The sequence below is a fragment of the Sparus aurata genome, chromosome 11 (genome assembly GCF_900880675.1).
Source record: "Sparus aurata chromosome 11, fSpaAur1.1, whole genome shotgun sequence".
NCBI lineage: Eukaryota > Metazoa > Chordata > Actinopteri > Spariformes > Sparidae > Sparus > Sparus aurata.
Window position 1 is genome coordinate 7764434 of NC_044197.1, and position 18735 is coordinate 7783168.

Consider the following 18735-nt stretch of genomic DNA (forward strand, 5'->3'; position numbering starts at 1 on the left):
TTAAATGCTAATAGTCAATTAACTGTTTCATCCATAAGAAAAACCATTAACCATTTGAATAAAAGGGGGGGCTTCAGCAATTTAGCACTGCACTAACATGACGTGAAACAATGATCAAAACCAACCTCGTTTTAAACTCTGTGTCAGCACTTTGTAATCCTGGTTTTAGAAAGCTCCCTCAGAACCCCAGAAGACATCAGCCAGTGGATTGGCCCTTTAATCCTGAGAGACAAAAATGCACACTTGTCATCATTCTTGACATTTTGTAGACTAAATAATCAATTAACTGACCATAAGAGGGAGAGGGATTGCATTTAAAAGTAAGTGTCCTCTCTGTAGGTCCCTGCAGGAGTCCTCCTGGGCCCTCAGGACGCTCTCATTCCCTGCAGCTTTGTTTGAGCTTTCACAACACTCCCCCGCCAATTATCTCCTTAGCATTTACATGTGAACAAAAAGAAAGGAAAACAACATATAATTATGATTCTACTTGACTTTAAAAGAAATGGGGGGGGGGGGAACAGAGGAATAAACACAGAAAAACACATCTGACAGAATGACAGTGCCGTCGGTTTGAGCCGTGGAGGATGGGAGAGTTTTGTTATTCGAGTTTATTGAGAAATGATTTGATCGGCGTGTTCTCTTGGGTTTATTCATGGGTACTTTTGACTGACAGGAAACAATTATATGTGGCGGTAGCTTGTGGGCTCTTGATGAGAATGTTCTCAGACTTAATTTCTATTTCAGTCCTGTCTGTATTCATAGGATTGAGAGAAACTAAACATGCAGCTGCCCTTTTCCTGACTCGCACTGCTTTTATTGTCATACAGCTGCTCTACGAAGGTATTTGTGGATATGGATAATTTTCTCACTGTAATAAAACATTAAACATCCATTAACCAAAGGAAGCATGAAAACAGCTCCACTCCGTCTGTTGATAAAATCTGTCTTTTCCAAGCCGTGCAGGTCACCTTATGTGTTGACGCGAGGCTTCAGATGATGTGGCTGGATTCAGTCTGTGTTTATCTAGAGTTAATCTCTCTCATCCAGTATATGGTCGCCTCCTCGTGTTTGGACGGGGCTGACAGGACTTTTGTATCCACATCACGTTTTTCAGGCAGCAGGTGAACCTCAGAGGACCTTCTCTGCTCGCCTTGACTGCGATCAAAAGTCGAGTTGATTTGTGGGATTTTCATGCCGGTGCACGTGCACTACGCACGGACAAACAGAGAGGAGAATAAAAGCGCAGCACTCAGAAAATGTTTCCACTAAACGAAGCTGGCTGCGAGACTAAAAGCACTGATGACCTTCCAGTTGCTCCAGTCGCTGCAAAGAGAGGCACATGAATTATGCATAATTTACGTACTGCCGAGAAAATAAACCTTCGGCGCAGGCTTATAAAGCATCAAGGTTAGGAGCAGTCTATTAAGATTGTGTGATTGGTTGTATAGTGAGATTTCTGAGCACAAAGCTGTTGAGAAAAACACATGCATACACACAAGCACTTCAGGGATAATGTATTGTATTACAAAAAAAAACAAAAAAACAGGTGTGTGGTCATTAGAGCAGATTTGTTTTTATGTCAGTCAGTACCACAGGCCTCCAGCACACGGATGCTCTGAACAATTCAACTTTATTGGCGTAATCATGATTAACTTCCCCAATCAGAGGAATCCTTGAGTTACCAACCAAGTGTAGGTACCTCTCATTTTGCACTCATGGGGTTCCCTGAACACTCAAAACTAATATAATAAACACTTCCTGTGTTTTATTAACAGCATAACAACACTATGAACTTGTCCAGAACAGAGAGAGCTGGACAGAGAAGAAAGGGGGGAGTGAATTATTGCACAAACAAGCGTTGGCATGCTTATTGGTTCCCGGTACAAACTGTTCCAGACACACTCATTTGGACTGTAGTTTACATGTACGATGCTTCTGTATACAGATGAACAGGGCATGCTGGGTACCGGCACTTTGTCCTGGCTCACCGCTGTGCCGACACGTTGGCACGCCGGCGGTCTGTTTTCTGTGTCATCTGTGGTTTAAGAAATGCTGCAAGAGGAGGCACATTTTGGAAGCATTTCGTTTTCTCAATAACGTTTTCAAGAAATCACAAAGAAACTATTACGCATGTCCATTATTAAGTATTCTATTATTTTCAGATCAGTTGATTTATTGTTTAGTGTTTAAAAAAAGTAGGAAAATACAGAGCTCATGAAAGGTATTGACCCTCCTTGGAAGCTTTGGAAGTCTAACAAAACTGATTTAATGAAGCGTTTTTGACAAAAGACCATTTAACATAAAAGTGGAAACAGATGCCAACAAAGTGATCGATATGAATTCCACATATAAAATAGAACATACTTGTTACAACACCTCAAAAACAATATTACACTGATGCAACCTTGGCAGCCTTGAGTCAGCCAGCATGGATTTGTCTTTATCAGCCTTGTACATCTGGGAGCTGTAATTTCCCCCCTGCTCTTCAAAACTGTTCAAGTTGTTATTGTGCAACCTGACAGAGTGTTAAAAACTCTTGTGATTTAATGCCTTAAAACACCATGTTGGCTTCCAATGTCAATATGTTTCTGTAGTAAAAAACTGCAAAGTGGTAAACGCCCAAAGTGATGTTTTTGAAGTGCTTGTTTTGTCCAACAGTTAAAAAAAACTCCCCAAAGGTTTTACAGTTTAAAATTATACAAAACAGAGACAAACATAAAATCCTCACATCTTAAAAGGTGGAAGTAGTTGATGGTTGACATTTCTGCTCTTTAAATGACTTAATGGATTATAAAATTACTTATAAATTTGTATACTTAAGAAGGCACCGTGGAAGGCAGCTTTACACACTTCTTCTTCATCATCATTATCATCATAATCTTAGTCTTCATCTCTAGTCTCTCGTAAATGTAATCCTACGCACTGTACGATGGACAAATATGTTTACCAACCTAAATATAATGCACATACTTTTCATGCATATAGAAATTTATAACATTTCCCATACAGTATCTATTCCAGAACTCCCTTGTATGGAGGACTGAAACTGCCAAAATAAAAAATAATTAAATGGTTCAATAAATACACCATTAAATGCACCAAAAATAACATTAAAAATTTATATTTGGACTATGGACAAAAGATTTCCCCCCATTTATTTCCACAAACCTATTCATGTCTGTATTTTCTTTTACCTGTCTTTAATGCCTTCTGCTTCATTGTGCAAATGATAGGACTGTTAATCAAAGCCAATCACAGCGCAGCAGGACGGGACAAGGTGTAACAGTATTGGGAGAAATAAAATGAGACCATCTCAAACGGCGGCTACGACCACGATTTCGATCTGGATCATCATATGGTAATGTTTCTCTGATGTCCCAATCAGAATCAGAATTCCTTTATTGGTTCTGCAAACCATATCATAGAAAGGTAAGATATACAAATAGACTTGTATGTACATACTATGTACGAATATAAACAGTATAATTTGTGTATATGACCACAAACTGACAGCTAACTGGCTAAGAAACATTTGATGCTAAAGCTGTGTGTCCATCAGGAAACTCTGTTGCAAATCCTCACTTTTTTTTCTCAGTACAGGTCAAATTTAATCAAAATAAGTGAATAAAGTCATAAAATTGTGCTTCAGTACAAGTTATTAAGTTTTATGTTGCACAGTAATCACATTCATCAAGTTCAGTGCCCCATATCTCCCATTATCCAAGCTACTCATACTGTGCCATTTTGTGAATCTGAGAATTTCCAGTCAGAACAGAAACTCAAACAATATATTTCACAATAAGCGATTGGTAATAAGACACAGAAATGTTCATTCACGTGACGGCCCTGCTCGAACCTGAAATGCACCTGTTCTGTTCGACAAACACTTTCACTCACTTTTAGTCGCGACGGCGACAACGGCACAATAGCCGCATTGTTCTCGTTACACAAAGTGGGGAGTGGAAGAGTTCACTGTGGCCATCTAATACAGGCAGCCCTGGAAATTATATCTGCATGTGTGCTGCTTTGTATATATCTGAGTGCACATCATGTGGGCCACTCATAATGCAGTCAGGTTATTGTACAGCGGCCTAAATGGAAAGCGTGACAAGTGTTTATGCAAACACTGACTTTTCTGACAGGTCAGAGATTCAGTGGATAATAGTGTCAGGCTATATAAAGCACTGACCTAGTTTTCATTACTTATCATTCCCAGGTTGGTTATGATATCAGGTCGTGTGCGATCGTGGGTGTCTGTAATATGTTCTTTACAGGTTAATAAAAAGTGAATCAACAGTGGCTCTTGGGAGGAAAGAAATGAAGAAACAGGCAGAAACAGATGTCGTGCTACAAAACTAATTACCACAAGCATTTAAGTGGCCTTATGGGTAGTGTATCAGAAATCTGCATGCCATTGGAAATCAACCCCCTATCACACACAGTCACACACATACATACACACACAGATATCATATCCCCCTGCATATTTTCCCTTATTTCTACAGCAGCTCCAGATTCCTGTGCTGCCCCTCTTCTCCCCCTGGAAGCTCGGCAGCATCTTGTCCTCATCACGGTCAATAACAATAGATCTGCTTGTATAACTGAACGTCTACAGTGAGCTGAGATGGCTGCAAAAAGCACTGGAGCTTGACCCACTTTCCAGTCCCATGAACCGCATTAATTCACCCTTCCAGGTGCTTGACAGCCCGGAGGTCTGCTGAGTGAATGTACTGAAGCCTTTATCTGCCCTTTACACTGCAGAGGCTCGGGCTGGAGATTTTGATGCAGCAGGGAGCACCTTGACACAGGTTTCGTTGTATAGCTATGTCTTGGAAGAAAAATACATACAAAGAGTGTCTTAGGATATAGAAATGCAGGAATTTCTCAACAACAGTGTCAGCAAAGTCAATAATCACTCACTTGACATGCATTACTCAGCCCAGCCCCATCAAATGTGTCTTTATACGACTACAAATCCACACTTGTGCGTCATACTCCAAACATAATGTGTTTTAAATGAGAAAGCCAGACACTAGAGAGTTACTGTCAACCTTGGCGGAAACATAGAGAAGTCACGCTGGTCTGAGGTGAATAAGTTAGTGTATCAATAAAAGCAAAATGCAACAAAGTGCGACAGAAACAGACTTTACAGTGTAAATCGTGATGTGCGTGAAACATGCGATTATGGAGAAAGATGTTGATTAATGAGACTCATTCTCAGATCGTTAAATATGGGCACGTTGGGTTGGTGTGTGATTGTGATCAGACCAAACAATGTAGAGTCTCATTCTCAGGTTGTTAAATATCAATCAACTTTCAGCTCAGCACACGGATCAGAGTCTGTCAGCTGAATGCAGAAAGTTCAAACTGATATCAACATTCTCCCCTCTGGAACGAGCAACACATCGTCATTCATAAACAACTGAATAGGTTGACTGGCAGTGACTCTCAAAACGACACGTCATCATCCACAAAACAACAAAATGAACCAGACCTTCGTTTTACTGTCACGGTTAAGTTTGGTTAAAGCATTAAAACTACTTGGTTAGGTTAAGAAAAGTATATGGTTTTGTTAAAATAAGAACTAGTTACGAATGTACATACATTGTGTACAACACTTCAGTTATAATATATGCACAACTTAGTAAGTTAAAAGGGGCAATATTTAAGAATTTTAGTTGAAACCTTAAAAAAAAAACAATGTTAAGAATTAGCAGGTTCTGATGTTAGGATGCCTATGAATTGTGTTGCAGTTAGCATGCTAACTCGCTTGTCATCGCAGGTCTTGGTCCAACGCTTCTGTGCAAGTGGTGCAAGTGGTGTCCTCGAGTGTCCAGTCCCAACTGCTAGTTGCATGGCAAACTGAGCAAACTACCTTGTTAGCAGTGGTATGCAGTTACTCTGGGGGTGTGCGGCCCCCTATTTGTTTGAATATGTATGAATTATACAGTTGGCCAATTTTATAGCACATTTAAATAACTCACTGCTGACTTTTGCATACACACTGAACATGAGTCCTGTGCATGTTTGACCGAGTTATCCATCTCTGACCCCTCCCTTTGTTGCTCATTATATTACTTTGCCTGACTTCCTACTTTACTGCTGTGATAAATCAATACAGACACAAGAGGTCATCCCCTAAAAAGACACATAAATATGGTTCTTAATCAACTGCTTTATTGTTGACCTATATAGTCGTTTTTCTGATGAAAAACAAAATATCAGTGAAAAAAGTAATCACATAACCGTACCCCCATTTCAAACTAGGCTAATGCATCACTGCCCAATACTGGCCTCAAATCCAAAACATTTCCTCCTGGCTCAGTGTTGATGTTTTGAATCACAACAGTGAACTGTGAGGGTTAAAAGAAGGAAGGAGGGAAGGAAATTTGGGGATTTGGGGGCGCTTTAATAAAATCTGTGAATGTACCTCCGTGAACGCATTCTTTCTCTGAGGTCTGCAGGGACCAATGCATTTGTTATATAAAAGATATATATTTAACTCAATATGGTGAGCAGGAATGTACTTCTCTATGAGACGTTGTGAGCTCCCCTCTGACGCAGCTGCATAAGATATATTATGTGATTCTATTTTTTTTTTATATCTGCTTAAAGTGAAAACATTCCTCAGAAGATAAACACCACGCTCACCTTGAGCCACTTATCTGCGTCACACCAGTGGAATCTGCCATAGAGGAGACTGGCTTCATTGAAAATATTCATGCAGGGGCCGTCCCTCAGAATATCCAATAAAGACAAAGCGTATACCAATTAAATAATGTCTACTGGAGTTATTGGTGATAAAACTAAAATCTCATAGTAGCACACATTTTAAGCTCGACAAGAAAAGGTCATGAAGTGTCATTTTCAGTCGCAGCATGTCCCCCTGCCCATGATCTGTGAGGCATTAGGAGGGGACAGCTCTTTCTGTTGTAGTTTAATGAAATGAGGGTCGAGTGGCATGTGACGCTGTGGTACCCCCTCCTTCAGGCAGTCTGACGCACATCTTTCTCTTCTTTCATTGTACTTAGTGCCAATTTTCATGGGTAGTACAGTTTGTACCCTTTAGGAACACTGACACGTACCCTCCATTACTGCCCCGAGCAGTTCAGCCCGTCTGTTTTCTTTTAGTCACTCTGCGGCAACCTAATGGCCCAGCTACACCAAAACTCCTCCCTGCAGCAGACGTAATGTGTTTCTGACAGCCAAGCTGGGGGGTAAAAAAAAAAAAAGCGTGTGGTAGTATCATCTCTGGTGGAGCCAAAGCAGAGGCAGAGTTAACTGCTTTAAAGCCATTTGAATGTGTAGGATTTTGCTTAAAATATGAACAACATCCAGATAAACATGAATATACATCATGACTTTCGTTGCGTCTTTCAGTTCAGCAGTCTCCTGTCCACAGGTGAGCTGAAAGAACACAGTGAGGTTTTCCTTTGCTCTTCCGCTAACCCACACACACAGATTGAAACACTCATCATCTATTCTCTTGTACACTCACTTCCTGTTAAGCGCCCTGTTAAGGACAGACGCTGTACAGCGAGATGACCTTGAGAATCTAGAGAGCGCTTCGTTTCCGACTGCCTCTGGGTCTGCATCCACATACTCATCCTAAAATGTTTCAATTCTTTGTGCAGTGTCTTTGAGCGTGCTGCATAATTACTGAGATTACGCCGAAGCATGTGATGTCTGTGTGGGTGTGTATGTGCATATGAATGAATGTCAGTCATGTTGTCATAATGGAGGAGTCCACTGTTCCTCGGTCTGTCTGCATGTGCAGGGACCAAAGGGTTTGGAGGACAGTTTTAGTAGTTCTGATAGGAAGGACAGAAATGAAGCCCCTTTACAATACGGTACACAAAAATATAAGTAGTTACTAAGGAATGAGTGAGGAACAGACATGTTATTGGCTCTATATGGAGTGCTCAACAGCTTAAGAGATTTCACGGTTTGTCAAGAAAAATAAAAGCGTATCTATTTCTTTGTTTCTTCTGAATCTCTTCCCCTCCCCATCACTTTGAACTGAGAATTACTGACAGAGTACAGCATCAAATCATGTTACATTCTGCCTTGTCTGTTCGTCTGCCTGTTGTAGAATACCTCCAGTAATAACAGATTTGGGCACAGGACATGTAAGCGTATTTCTTGTTCATCCAGTCATAACTAGTTGAGGATTTGACGGACAAAGTAGTCATCCAATCATGACAATGCCAGTCTGAGTATGCGCTCACAGGTAGGAGACTCATTATCTCAACCTTGACAACTTTGAGCAGTATGGCAGAAAGCTCTACACCGTTTCCATTATCTGGATCAAGAATAGCTAGCCAGTCAAGCCATTGTCCCTGAGTCAATATTAAAGTTTTAACCAACAAACCATAGTCCATGTGTGCTGCTGTCCGCTGCCTGCTGTATTGAGTTCAATAGTGAATGAGATGTGAAATGATTACACAGGAGGTAATTGGCACCATACAGCCCATCCAAGGACTGAGCCAATAATTACTGAATTGTTCATGAGACGTCCCTGAATAACTTCAGAACTATAAAGTAAAGATCATGAAGTAACCTTCATGTTGAAGCTCATGAAGAAAGTTATTTTGATTCACAGACAGATATGAGGTAGTCATTACTTAATAACTCATTAATGTAGTATCTCCCAGTTTGTTCTCTAGTAACTCATCACTATCAACTTATAATTCATAAGTAGTTACTAAGTGGTCCCTCATTACCTCATGATTACCATATCATTACTTTTTAATAATCCCGAATCTAGCAACTCTTTAATATCTAGTTTATAGTTGTTGAATCAAAGTTATTCAGGAACTGCTCAATAACAATGCAATAATTATCAGATCATTATTCACTTGTTACTTTGTACCCTCGCACATCGTTGTGTTCTGGATTATCCTGCGTTAACAAATAGAAAAAGATAAAACGAGGTGCAGGCCACTTACAATGTGAAGTGAGTGAAGGACTTGACAGAACAGCTTAAACAGCATTAAGTGTTCATCTCAGGAAGATAACCACTCTTATCAGTGGGAGAACATGTGCAGTTACTTCCCGGTTTGTACGCCTTTAAGAGTCAGAGCGCTCACCTGAAGGAAAGGAGGCGAGAAGTATTCATCAAGGGATTAATGAGCTCTAAGCCCTCTGAAGAGGCACCTCAGGCTTTATCATGAAAAAAATACACTTTTACCAGGACAAATGAAAAAGTCAAAGCAGATATTAACATTTGAAAACTGGGCTGGTGAACAGGTTCCTTTGTTGGTGTATTCAGCTTTCAGTTGTGCTGTTTTTCACCTTATTTAACTTGACTCCACATCACATTGCAGCACCTTAAGCCACCTCTGTGTTGTTGTATTTAAAGAAGCTTCTCTCATCTCTCTGTCTGTAGTGTTTTGAGCGAAAGTCCTTCAGGTCACGGACTAAAACAGGCTGTTAACGTATAGTGTTGTCACGTTTTTCACTGTTTTCTATTGGTTTAGGTGTCCCATCAGATTTGGCGCTCACAGGTGTCTAATCCACCTGTATTCATGTTCATTCATCCTGTGAGAGGTAGTGACAGGACTGAGCCTGTCTGTCAATTTGCACGCAAAACATTATTTAGCCTTGAAGACACTGGACTGACAGGGGAGCTGCCTCTGGGATGACAGAAGACGACAGATATGTGGGTAAACTTTGAAAATAAGGCAATTAAAGAATAAGTTCATGCAAAAATGGAAAATCTCCCCTCATGTCGATGTTGCAGCATTCTCCTAAAACAAATAACTGAAAAAAACCCCAAATAAAACATGATAAAATACTTATTGTATTGTAAATACTATTTACAAGTAATACATCTAAAGAGCATGTAGAAAGGTGTCAATGAAAAGGATCAGTGCACAAAGTGGCACCACTTGAAGGGGCAGACGATTGTAACAAATCAGTTGGATAGACTGATTTGATTGATTACGCTGGACAAGCTGCGTGGAGACATTTTTCTGTTGTTTACTTCCTACCATTTTTTCACATTTTAAAAGACAGAAAACACTGTTTTGCTGTGAAGCTCCAGAAATACCTGACTTTTCATTTTTCAACTTATCTTTTAAGGTTATCTATATAATTTGATGATACTAATTAAATTACAATGATGATAATAGGGATCTGACTGAAAACATGATCATAATCAACATCTGGGTGGTTATTTTCCATTTGTACATACTGATCCTCTGTTCCGCATGAGCTCTGCACCTGAACCTGAATCAGGCTGCACGTGCATAGCAGCATCTTTTTCCCTATTCATCACTGGGCTCTTGTTACTTATGAGCTGACAACGGGTCACTGTGTCCCACTGAGGGCTGTGAAGAGGCCAGAGAAGTGATAACAATCGCAACAGAGCTGGCATAGATAGAGCCATCTTGTTTTCCTATTTGTTGCACAGGACACACAGTGCCACTATGCATAAACTTTCTCATGCTGTTTGTATAATTTCCAGTATGTGAAAGCACTTCTTGGCAGTGGCTTCATTATGGCCACTCACTGACCACATCCACAGATCAGAGCCCCAGCCCTGGCCCAGAATCAGCCCTCGAGGGAGCTGTCTGTCCACATTAAACCACCACAGAGACCCTACTCTGAACCTCTCTCTGCCTCCAGCATGGGCTCCAGCTCCGTTCAGTCTGGGCAGTAAAGCAGGCTAGACATACAGACAGGGCCCAGAGGGAAAATCTCAATTACCGACAGAGCCTCAAAACCATAAATCTCAACCACTGGACCCCTTGTCCCAACATGATCTGTCCAGAGCAGAGTGTTCCTGTCCGTCTGTGTGCCCTTGTCATACTGATGATGATTTTATGTCATTACAGCCGGCTCTAATGGTTTGTAATTTAGAAATTGTAACAGAATAATATGTGGCCATTAGTTGCCATGGATGCCTGAACAATAATGATTCATAAAAATGAGATGGAAGGTGAAATGGTTTGTCTCAAACATATCTCGAGATCCACTGCAAGTGGATAACTTTATTGGTGCTAATGTCCCTTTTTGATGTCAATTGGTGTACTTCAAGGGTCAATCTCAGGCCCTTTATTGTATCAACCTATACATGTGTGATAATGACAGAATGGAACAGCTGCAGAGGATGTTGCAACAAAATTATTGGTGGTGTAGGTTAATTATCTCTGCATTTCATTCATGTGTTTCTCTCCATTAGACTCAAAAATTCTTATGCAGCTGTTTTCTAAGCAGTAAAACACACCTGCCTTCATCATAATACCTTGAATTGTTTCACAAATAAAAAAATTGTTGAAGAAACACCTCAAAGTATGACTTGTTTTGCAACATATCAGTGGGGTTAAACAATATTAAAACAATAAAAACATACTTCCCCTCTTACATCAAAAGTTGCTCTCCGTCCTCCACTTAAAAACAAAACAAAACATTTCTATAGATCAGGTGTAGGTTCCACCATGATTCCACTCACAGGTTTTTGCACGTGAGAAGAAAACAACTTCTCAATAGGTAAAAACAGGATAATCCAGCAGTTTAAAGTCTTACCTTAAATACACGTCTATGGTCACATGCACGCCAGACGAAAACACCCCGATCCTGTGTTATTTCTGAACCGCCTCCTTCGCCTTGTCTGTCAGTCTCCTCTACATGCACAGAGCCACACATGTTGGCGCACATAAACAGTCGGGGGACTGACACGTGCACGTCAATCCTCTGAACTGACAGTGGAAACCAATTATCCAATGTCACGCTGGAGATCAGCTGTGGAATGCAAACAGGAGAAGGGGTGAATGAATGAAAGATGGAGATTGAAGATGTAGATATTTTTCATCATGTTTCTTAAGAAGTTGGCCAGTCAGTCATGGTGTAAAAACCTGAGGTGGCATTCCTTAAACGGGAGGAGGAGGAGGAGAAGGAGGAGGAGGAGGCAAGTGTGTGTGTGTGTGTGTGTGTGGAGACTTTTGTCATTCAGAACCAGTGCCATAGTACACACAACCCCCTAAATACCACCACCACCTCCCCCCTACTACTGTTGACATTCAGAGGAATGCAAATGGGTGAACACGTTGGAAGGTTTACATTTCAATAAGAAAAAACAACCTCTCTTCCTTTGTGCGGGCAGAGCTGCTTGTGCCGGCAGGCCAACACAATTTCCATCGGTCACTGGAAATGCAAATGCACCTGCAGATATAAACAAATAAATGAAGATCTATCAAAAGATGTGTGAACAGATCTGCGTTTCAGTGTTACGACTGAGTTTCTGCACCTGCAGTTAAATCCTACATGAAAATGTTCACTGCATTAAATTATTTTTTTTTTAATCTATGAATAAAAATATGGAACCTTTATGTCTGTCAGAGTCCAAATTAGAAGTATTAAGCAGTGTTTCTGTAGGACTAGCTTTGAAGAACAAAATGACTACGTTGACGAAGAGGATTTAGTGTTAAATAATTGGCTCCTAATTATCACCTTTGCACGCAATGATGAAAGGCAATGAGAATGATAAGCATCTATCATGATAGTAATAAACATATGACCGTGGCTCATGAGGTTTGGCCCCAGGGCAGCTCCAAACTGCCCCAGTTTCTCTGATATCCCAAATGACCGGCCTTTGTGGGATCAGGCCTGGGGGGGCGAGGGAAGGCAGTATACCTCTTCTCAGCTCAACTGTAAAAGGCGAGGCCGCCACGGGAAATCATTCCTCACTTATGTGTCAACAAGGACATCCTTCGGAGAACACCTCCTCCTCCTCCTCCTCCTCCTCCTCCTCCTCCTCCTCCAGATTTCACCTGCCCCTCATCCCCTCCACCAACCCTCATTAACTCAACATTCCTGTTTGCAGTGAATACCCTGAATTCTCCCTGGTAATTGTCCACACCCTTGCTGTAAGATTAACCCCCATTTTACCCTCTCTAACCATCTATTGTCACCCATGTGTGGGTGACACTGTGATCCCCAAAGTCAAAGGTATTTTAATTGACCTCCAACCCTCCCTCAGGGAAAGTGAAGGCAGCACCGACCTAAAGGCACAACAACACAGGCAGTTACAACACTGCTTTGTGAGATTTATTATCATCACATACACATTGTTTTTCACATTTTAAGCACTTTGCTTTAAAGTCACCGTGTTGACACTGGTGCTTTGACCTCTGGCATGACTCACAAACCATTTCTACAAAGGATAAAAAAAAACCTCCACAGTGTCCCCTATTATCTGTCATCATTAGCCTTCTCACCGGATTGTTAGAGGAGGGAACAACCATGACGCCTTTTATCTTTCTGTGTTACAAATATGCTGCATCGTGGGCTTAGATTTAAAAACCTTGACACCTCACTCACATCATTCATTTGAAAAGGCAGAGGCTTTATTTGTACTCAGAAGCACTGAGGGAATTCAGATTACATGTCATCAAATGCAAGTATGTACACTATTTACACACTATTAAAGGAAAAAAAAATAGGCTCAATCTTCCCATAATGCCACCAGGGTGGAGTTCACTGTGCCGGCTGTGATGTGGTTATCGTGTGTGTGCATGTGTACACACCTAGCAACCATGTCTGCTCACGAATCCTGGGCACTAATTTCATATTTCAGCGCAACCACCTGTCATCAGCACTCTTATCAAAAATACATACCAGACCGTAATCACAGACGGACTGCAAGCCAAAATACCTCAGAGCACATGAGCACAAATGAAAGATGAGGGAGGGAGGGAGACCTGAGGGGGAACGGGACAAAGAGATGATACAGGCTAAATCAGAGCAGACAGCAGCTGCTGATTTGATTTGCTGTGTGAAATATCAACACATGTTTTATTATGTTGCAGCAGACTTCTGAAAATAGATGTTACTGCTCTGTTACCATTCTGCGATAACTTGCTGAAATATTGTGTCGTTTCTGGATTTTCACATCCATGGCATGAACGCTTGCATGAGTTCTTGTAAGGTATGTGTGTGTATGTGTGTGTGTGTGTGTGTGTGTGTGTGTGTATGTGGGGAGGATGTATGCATTTTCAGCCTACAACATCAGCAGCCATTAACCCCCTGTGTGGAAGACTCACAAGTGCAGGGGCATGTCTGAACAGGTTACAAGCTGCAGCACAACACTGGGAAGTTGAGCAGGATCCATCTGCATCCCATAATTCCTGACAAACAGTGGTGTTATGGCTGACAGAGTGGTGAAAATCTTACATCAACTTCGAAAGGGGACAACTACATGAACTTATCTCAAGAGTAATAGAATGTTGCAAGGATGATGCATTTTGGTAGGCTAACCCGGAAGTAGCATTGCCCTGGTTGAATAAGTAAAAAAAACAAAAAAACCCAAAAGATTCCAGTAATCATATGAAGGCTAAATAAACCAATAAACTGTCGACTACTAGTATACAGTTTACATTTAAATATTTGTATACTATATATTTTTAGTTGTACTTCTGATACTTTAGCAGAGTTCATTTATTGCCAGAAAAATACTTTTGTTACTTAATTCATTCAATAGCAGATGATATAAGACTTTTACTCCAGTAGGCTACTTTCACTTTTACCAAAGTAACATGACATATTTACTTTTACTCAAGTATAACTTTTGGCTACCCTAACAATACTGAATAAATGTGTCCAAGATGTACGCTGTTTTTTCTGCTAATGTTGTGTCTAATGTATGTCTAATGGAAGCTAAATGGTCTTTTAAAAAAAGGTTGTTTTGGCTTGAAAGATCGCTAAATGTTCTTCCTGATTTTCACTATCCATCACCTTATCAGTCGCTGATTAATGGGAAATGGTGAAATTATGACATTTTGTTAGATTTCCTAAGTTTATAGGACTTGCAAACATCAGCATGTACCATTCAAGCATTAGACTGGACATAGGTCCATATTTCAAGGTTAATCATGTTTGCTACCTCTTTAGCTATTGTTAGCATTCCAGCACTTCCTAGATAACATTCCAACTTGTTTACATCCAGTATGTTTCGCTTCCTGGCTTAAATACATTTGTGAGATAAATTACGTTGTGTAACACTATCAAACAGTAATGTTCGCTAGGAAGTGGTTGAACTCAAACGTTCGCTGACATCAAATGAAAGCCAATTATTATCTGGAATGTATTATGTTATATGTTGTTGTGCTTTGGAAGATAGCTGAATGTTCCTCTGGATTTTAAAACTGTATCAAAAATGTTGTTTAAAACTTTGTTTATGTCACATGTAACCTACATTGCAGCAAACTGACATTTAAGCATCCAACCCTCTCAGAAGAAAATGGCTGCCTTGTGAATATAGTTTAAAACAGCTCTATTTTGAGGATGCCACCACAGCACAAATAATGTAGGTATCATAATGTGTCACTGTACCAAAAGTTGGCTTTATGTGACATTTATGCTGCTTTCTATCGCACTACATTCTCTGACAGCAGTCGAAAACTCACATTTTCTCCAGTCGCCCCTGTACAAGAGAGGCTGTGTTGTCAGGACACCAGCCGGAGGTCCCCACCTGTTACAGCAACGTCTCTTCTTCGTGTATCCACGTGTAGGCGGGGGGACGCACGAGGAAGGAAGGGGGGGTCACCAGCGGGCCAATCAGATGTCAGCGCCGTTCGGGGGGGGTATAAAAGCTGCGTTCGCTCCTCTCCGGCAGCATTCAGTGAGCTCGCTAGTTCTCGTCTTCTTCTTCTTCTCCCTCACAGCAGTGTTCGTTACATTTCCCTTCTGCTGAGACACCTCGGGAGTGATACAGGATTTACTTCAACCGGTTCATCTGAAGGCTTCGTCCGTGAGCGTTCAAACAATTTGTTTTTTCTCGGACGGAAACTGACAAACGAAGAAAATGCGTCTCATCCACAACATGACGACCATCGCGGAGTATCCTGCACCTGAATACTCGGTCCCCAACCGGGTCATTAAAATGGCAGTGATAGGAGGCAGCGGAGTTGGCAAAACAGGTAAGAAAACGATTAAAACCTCCTTTCTCCTCTGGTGTTATAGTGATTTATTTAGTATTTTATCCTGTCACATGATTTTCTAATATTGTGTCGTTTTTATTTCAGCGCTCGTGGTGAGATTCCTAACGAGGCGCTTCATCGGAGACTACGAGAGAAATGCTGGTGAGCAACTGAGCAGGACAACGTTTTACAGATGAAAAGTGGTTTAAGTTGACTCTGTAGGATGGTGAAGCTCTGGGTGTTAAAACTGCATTTGTTTCCCTTTTTGTGTGTGCAGGTAATCTCTACTCCAGAGAAGTCCAGGTGGATGGAGAACAAGTGACCATCCAGGTTCAAGACACTCCCGGTGTGGAGGTAAGATCCACTGAAAACAAGGCAGATGCAGTTTATTTACCCTGCGCTTGACTGTAAGGCAGACTGAGTCCACAGACAAGGTTCAGCATATGAAAATGACTTGAGGCTAATCCAGTACAAATATGATATAATCCAATTCACTGTCTGGCTGTTAAGATCATTTAAGTCCTCTCTTGACTGGGCACTAGTCCAAAAGTGTGTGTGTGTGTGTCTGTGTGTAGAAAGTAGAGCCTTTCAGTCTGGCTGTCTAATCTCCCATTTAGGCTAATGGATGTCTGAGGCCAGAGTAAATGATACCCTGATCCACATCCAGACTCCTCAATCACCCACACCTCTCTGTTCTGGAGGAGTAACCCTATCGCCCTTGTCTGCCTCAGTCAGCATTCCAGTCATGACTACAGATCAGTTGCAGAAAGTCAGGGTTTGTTTCATTTTTATGTACTTCTGTTGACTTTTGTTTTAATCTCCTTTCTTCTTTTCTTTCCCTTCAGATGACTGATAATGGCATCAACCTACCTGATCACGTGACCTGCTCCATCCAGTGGGCGGACGCCGTGGTGCTGGTGTACTCTGTGACAGACCGCCGCAGCTTCGATCTGATCGATCAGCTGCACCAGCAGGTCGTCCGTGCCGGCGGCGCCAATATGCCCCCCGTGATCCTTCTGGCGAACAAGGCAGACCTGCTGCACCTGAGGCAGGTCGACTCCCAGCAGGGTCCTCTGCTGGTGGGGACGCTGGGCTGCTCTTTCTATGAAGTATCAGCCAGCGAGGACTACAGCCAGGTGCACACGGCTTTCCACCGGCTGTGTTGCCAACTCGCCAAGCAGCCACCTCCTCCCACCTCCAACAACTCCACTGCCAGTGCTGCCACGGAGAAGAGGCGCTCGCCCCTCATCCCCAGGCCAAAGTCGCCCAACATGCAAGACCTGAAGCGGCGCTTCAAGCAAGCGCTGTCTGCCAAAGTCAGGACTGTCACCTCTGTGTGAAAAGATGTTGAAAGTGGTCCAGAGTGGCCACAGAGAAAGAAAGCATTGAGGTGGAAGAGAAAATAGAAGATTCATGCTTCTCCACTGGAGTCCTGTTCCGGTCTGTCTGAGTGCACGGGTGACTTGAAACAGTGGTAGGCCGAGTGTTTACGCAGGTATTGACCTCTGGGTGGGCAGGTGTCTGTCCTGTCAGATACCGTGTGAGGAGAAGCAGCCAGGAGGTTCAGGAGTGGGACCTGAGGACATGGGAGCAGCTGTGTGAGGCTGACTGAACCACAGACTCTTTGCATATAAAGTCAAAACTATAAATCATCTCTCCTGGCAACAGCAGCTCTGAAGGACTCTGCAGCATATTTTTAGCTGCGCTGCCCTTTTGTGGCAGAGTTTTAGTCAGACTGCCACTCCACAGCACCGTTACCACTGGTATTATTAGAGCAGCCTCTTGAGCCAGGGCTCTGTGCAGCCGTGTGTGTGTTATTCTCAGTCTCTGTAATGTCAATACCTGCAATGTCATTTTATATTTGCAGCATCCTGAAACATCATTGTGCATGAGACTGACGGAGGTGGGTGGGGGTTGTAGAGGGGCGGCAGACACTGTATGTAGCATGTGGCGGTTGTTATCACTGATGCACTTTATAAAAAAAGGAATAATACAAAGGGCCTTTTTATTTATATTGTTACAAAGTCTTGTTTTGTTGACAATAAAATTATTATGAATTTGATTCTGTTTCTGGTGTCATTTATCAGTTGCATGGAGGCATTTTACAACAGGGAAAAGAAACCTCAGAACTTCTGTATCTTCTGAACTTCTCCGATGACCGCGACTTCGTGAGACTGAGACGTCTCTGCTATTGTGAAGGAGGATGACTCACGATGAAAAAAGCTGACTTATGAATGGCATCGAACTGAAATGGAGGCACGACTGTACAGCTGCTTCTCACGTCTCCAGACCTGGCGCAGTCCTTGACCCCGGAAAATCAATTTGACCAAAAAAAGCAAGCGGAAGACTTTTTTTTTTTTTTTTTTATTACTCTAGAGGGACTCTCCTGAGAATCACCAGCTCCTAGAAGATAAGGGGAAAATTATATTATGCACTTTCCTAATAAAACCTGATTTGTGTTATGATGTTGGCGAACAGTTTATTTACAATACAGAACCTAATTACTGAATCCCCGACTATTGTGTTCCAATCTCTGAAAAGTGCGTCAAAGCTCAGGATTTACTGGATACTACACTCCTCTCTCTCTGTGTGACAAAATGTGAGTAGTCAGTCTATTCAGGTGCTCGTAGGTGGGTGAAATTGCTGAGCTCTAGCCGAAGTGATTCATCCTGGAGAGAATAGGGAGCGCGTCGGGGAGGGAGATGTGGGGGCTAAGGAAGGTGTAGGTGAGTGCCAGGTGCAAACAAATGAGCCTGAGCCAAACGACTTAATTATTCTGCTCTCATTGCTCACCATACGATGTGGTGAGGTGTGA

The 18735-nt window shown here is 41.9% G+C and overlaps 1 protein-coding gene and 1 long non-coding RNA gene across 3 annotated transcripts; one reads left to right on the forward strand and one right to left on the reverse strand.

Annotated features, from left to right (window-relative positions):
• Positions 1-556: 556 nt before the first annotated feature.
• LOC115591793 (uncharacterized) lies at positions 557-15489 on the reverse strand. Of its 2 annotated transcripts, none has more exons than XR_003986017.1 (4): positions 15408-15489; positions 12085-12165; positions 11530-11745; positions 557-1323 (listed from the first exon to the last, which is right to left on the reverse strand). It is a non-coding gene; the product is annotated as an uncharacterized LOC115591793 (long non-coding RNA). The 2 variants fall into 2 exon arrangements; XR_003986016.1 differs by lacking the exon at positions 557-1323 and adding an exon at positions 6870-7210.
• A 115-nt stretch (positions 15490-15604) lies between these two features.
• On the forward strand, positions 15605-17982 carry rasl11b (RAS-like, family 11, member B). Its single transcript, XM_030432152.1, has 4 exons — positions 15605-15920; positions 16026-16082; positions 16198-16274; positions 16766-17982. Exons 1-4 carry the CDS (start codon positions 15806-15808, stop codon positions 17258-17260), a joined length of 744 nt encoding a protein of 247 aa, XP_030288012.1. The 5' UTR covers positions 15605-15805; the 3' UTR covers positions 17261-17982.
• Positions 17983-18735: the final 753 nt, after the last annotated feature.

Coding starts and splice junctions, on each gene's coding strand:
- rasl11b (XM_030432152.1), top strand. CDS start 15,806: ATGCGTCTCATCCACAACATGACGACCATCGCGGAGTATCCTGCACCT. Junction 15,921..16,025: donor CAGCGGAGTTGGCAAAACAG/GTAAGAAAACGA, acceptor TTTTTATTTCAG/CGCTCGTGGTGAGATTCCTA. Junction 16,083..16,197: donor AGACTACGAGAGAAATGCTG/GTGAGCAACTGA, acceptor TTGTGTGTGCAG/GTAATCTCTACTCCAGAGAA.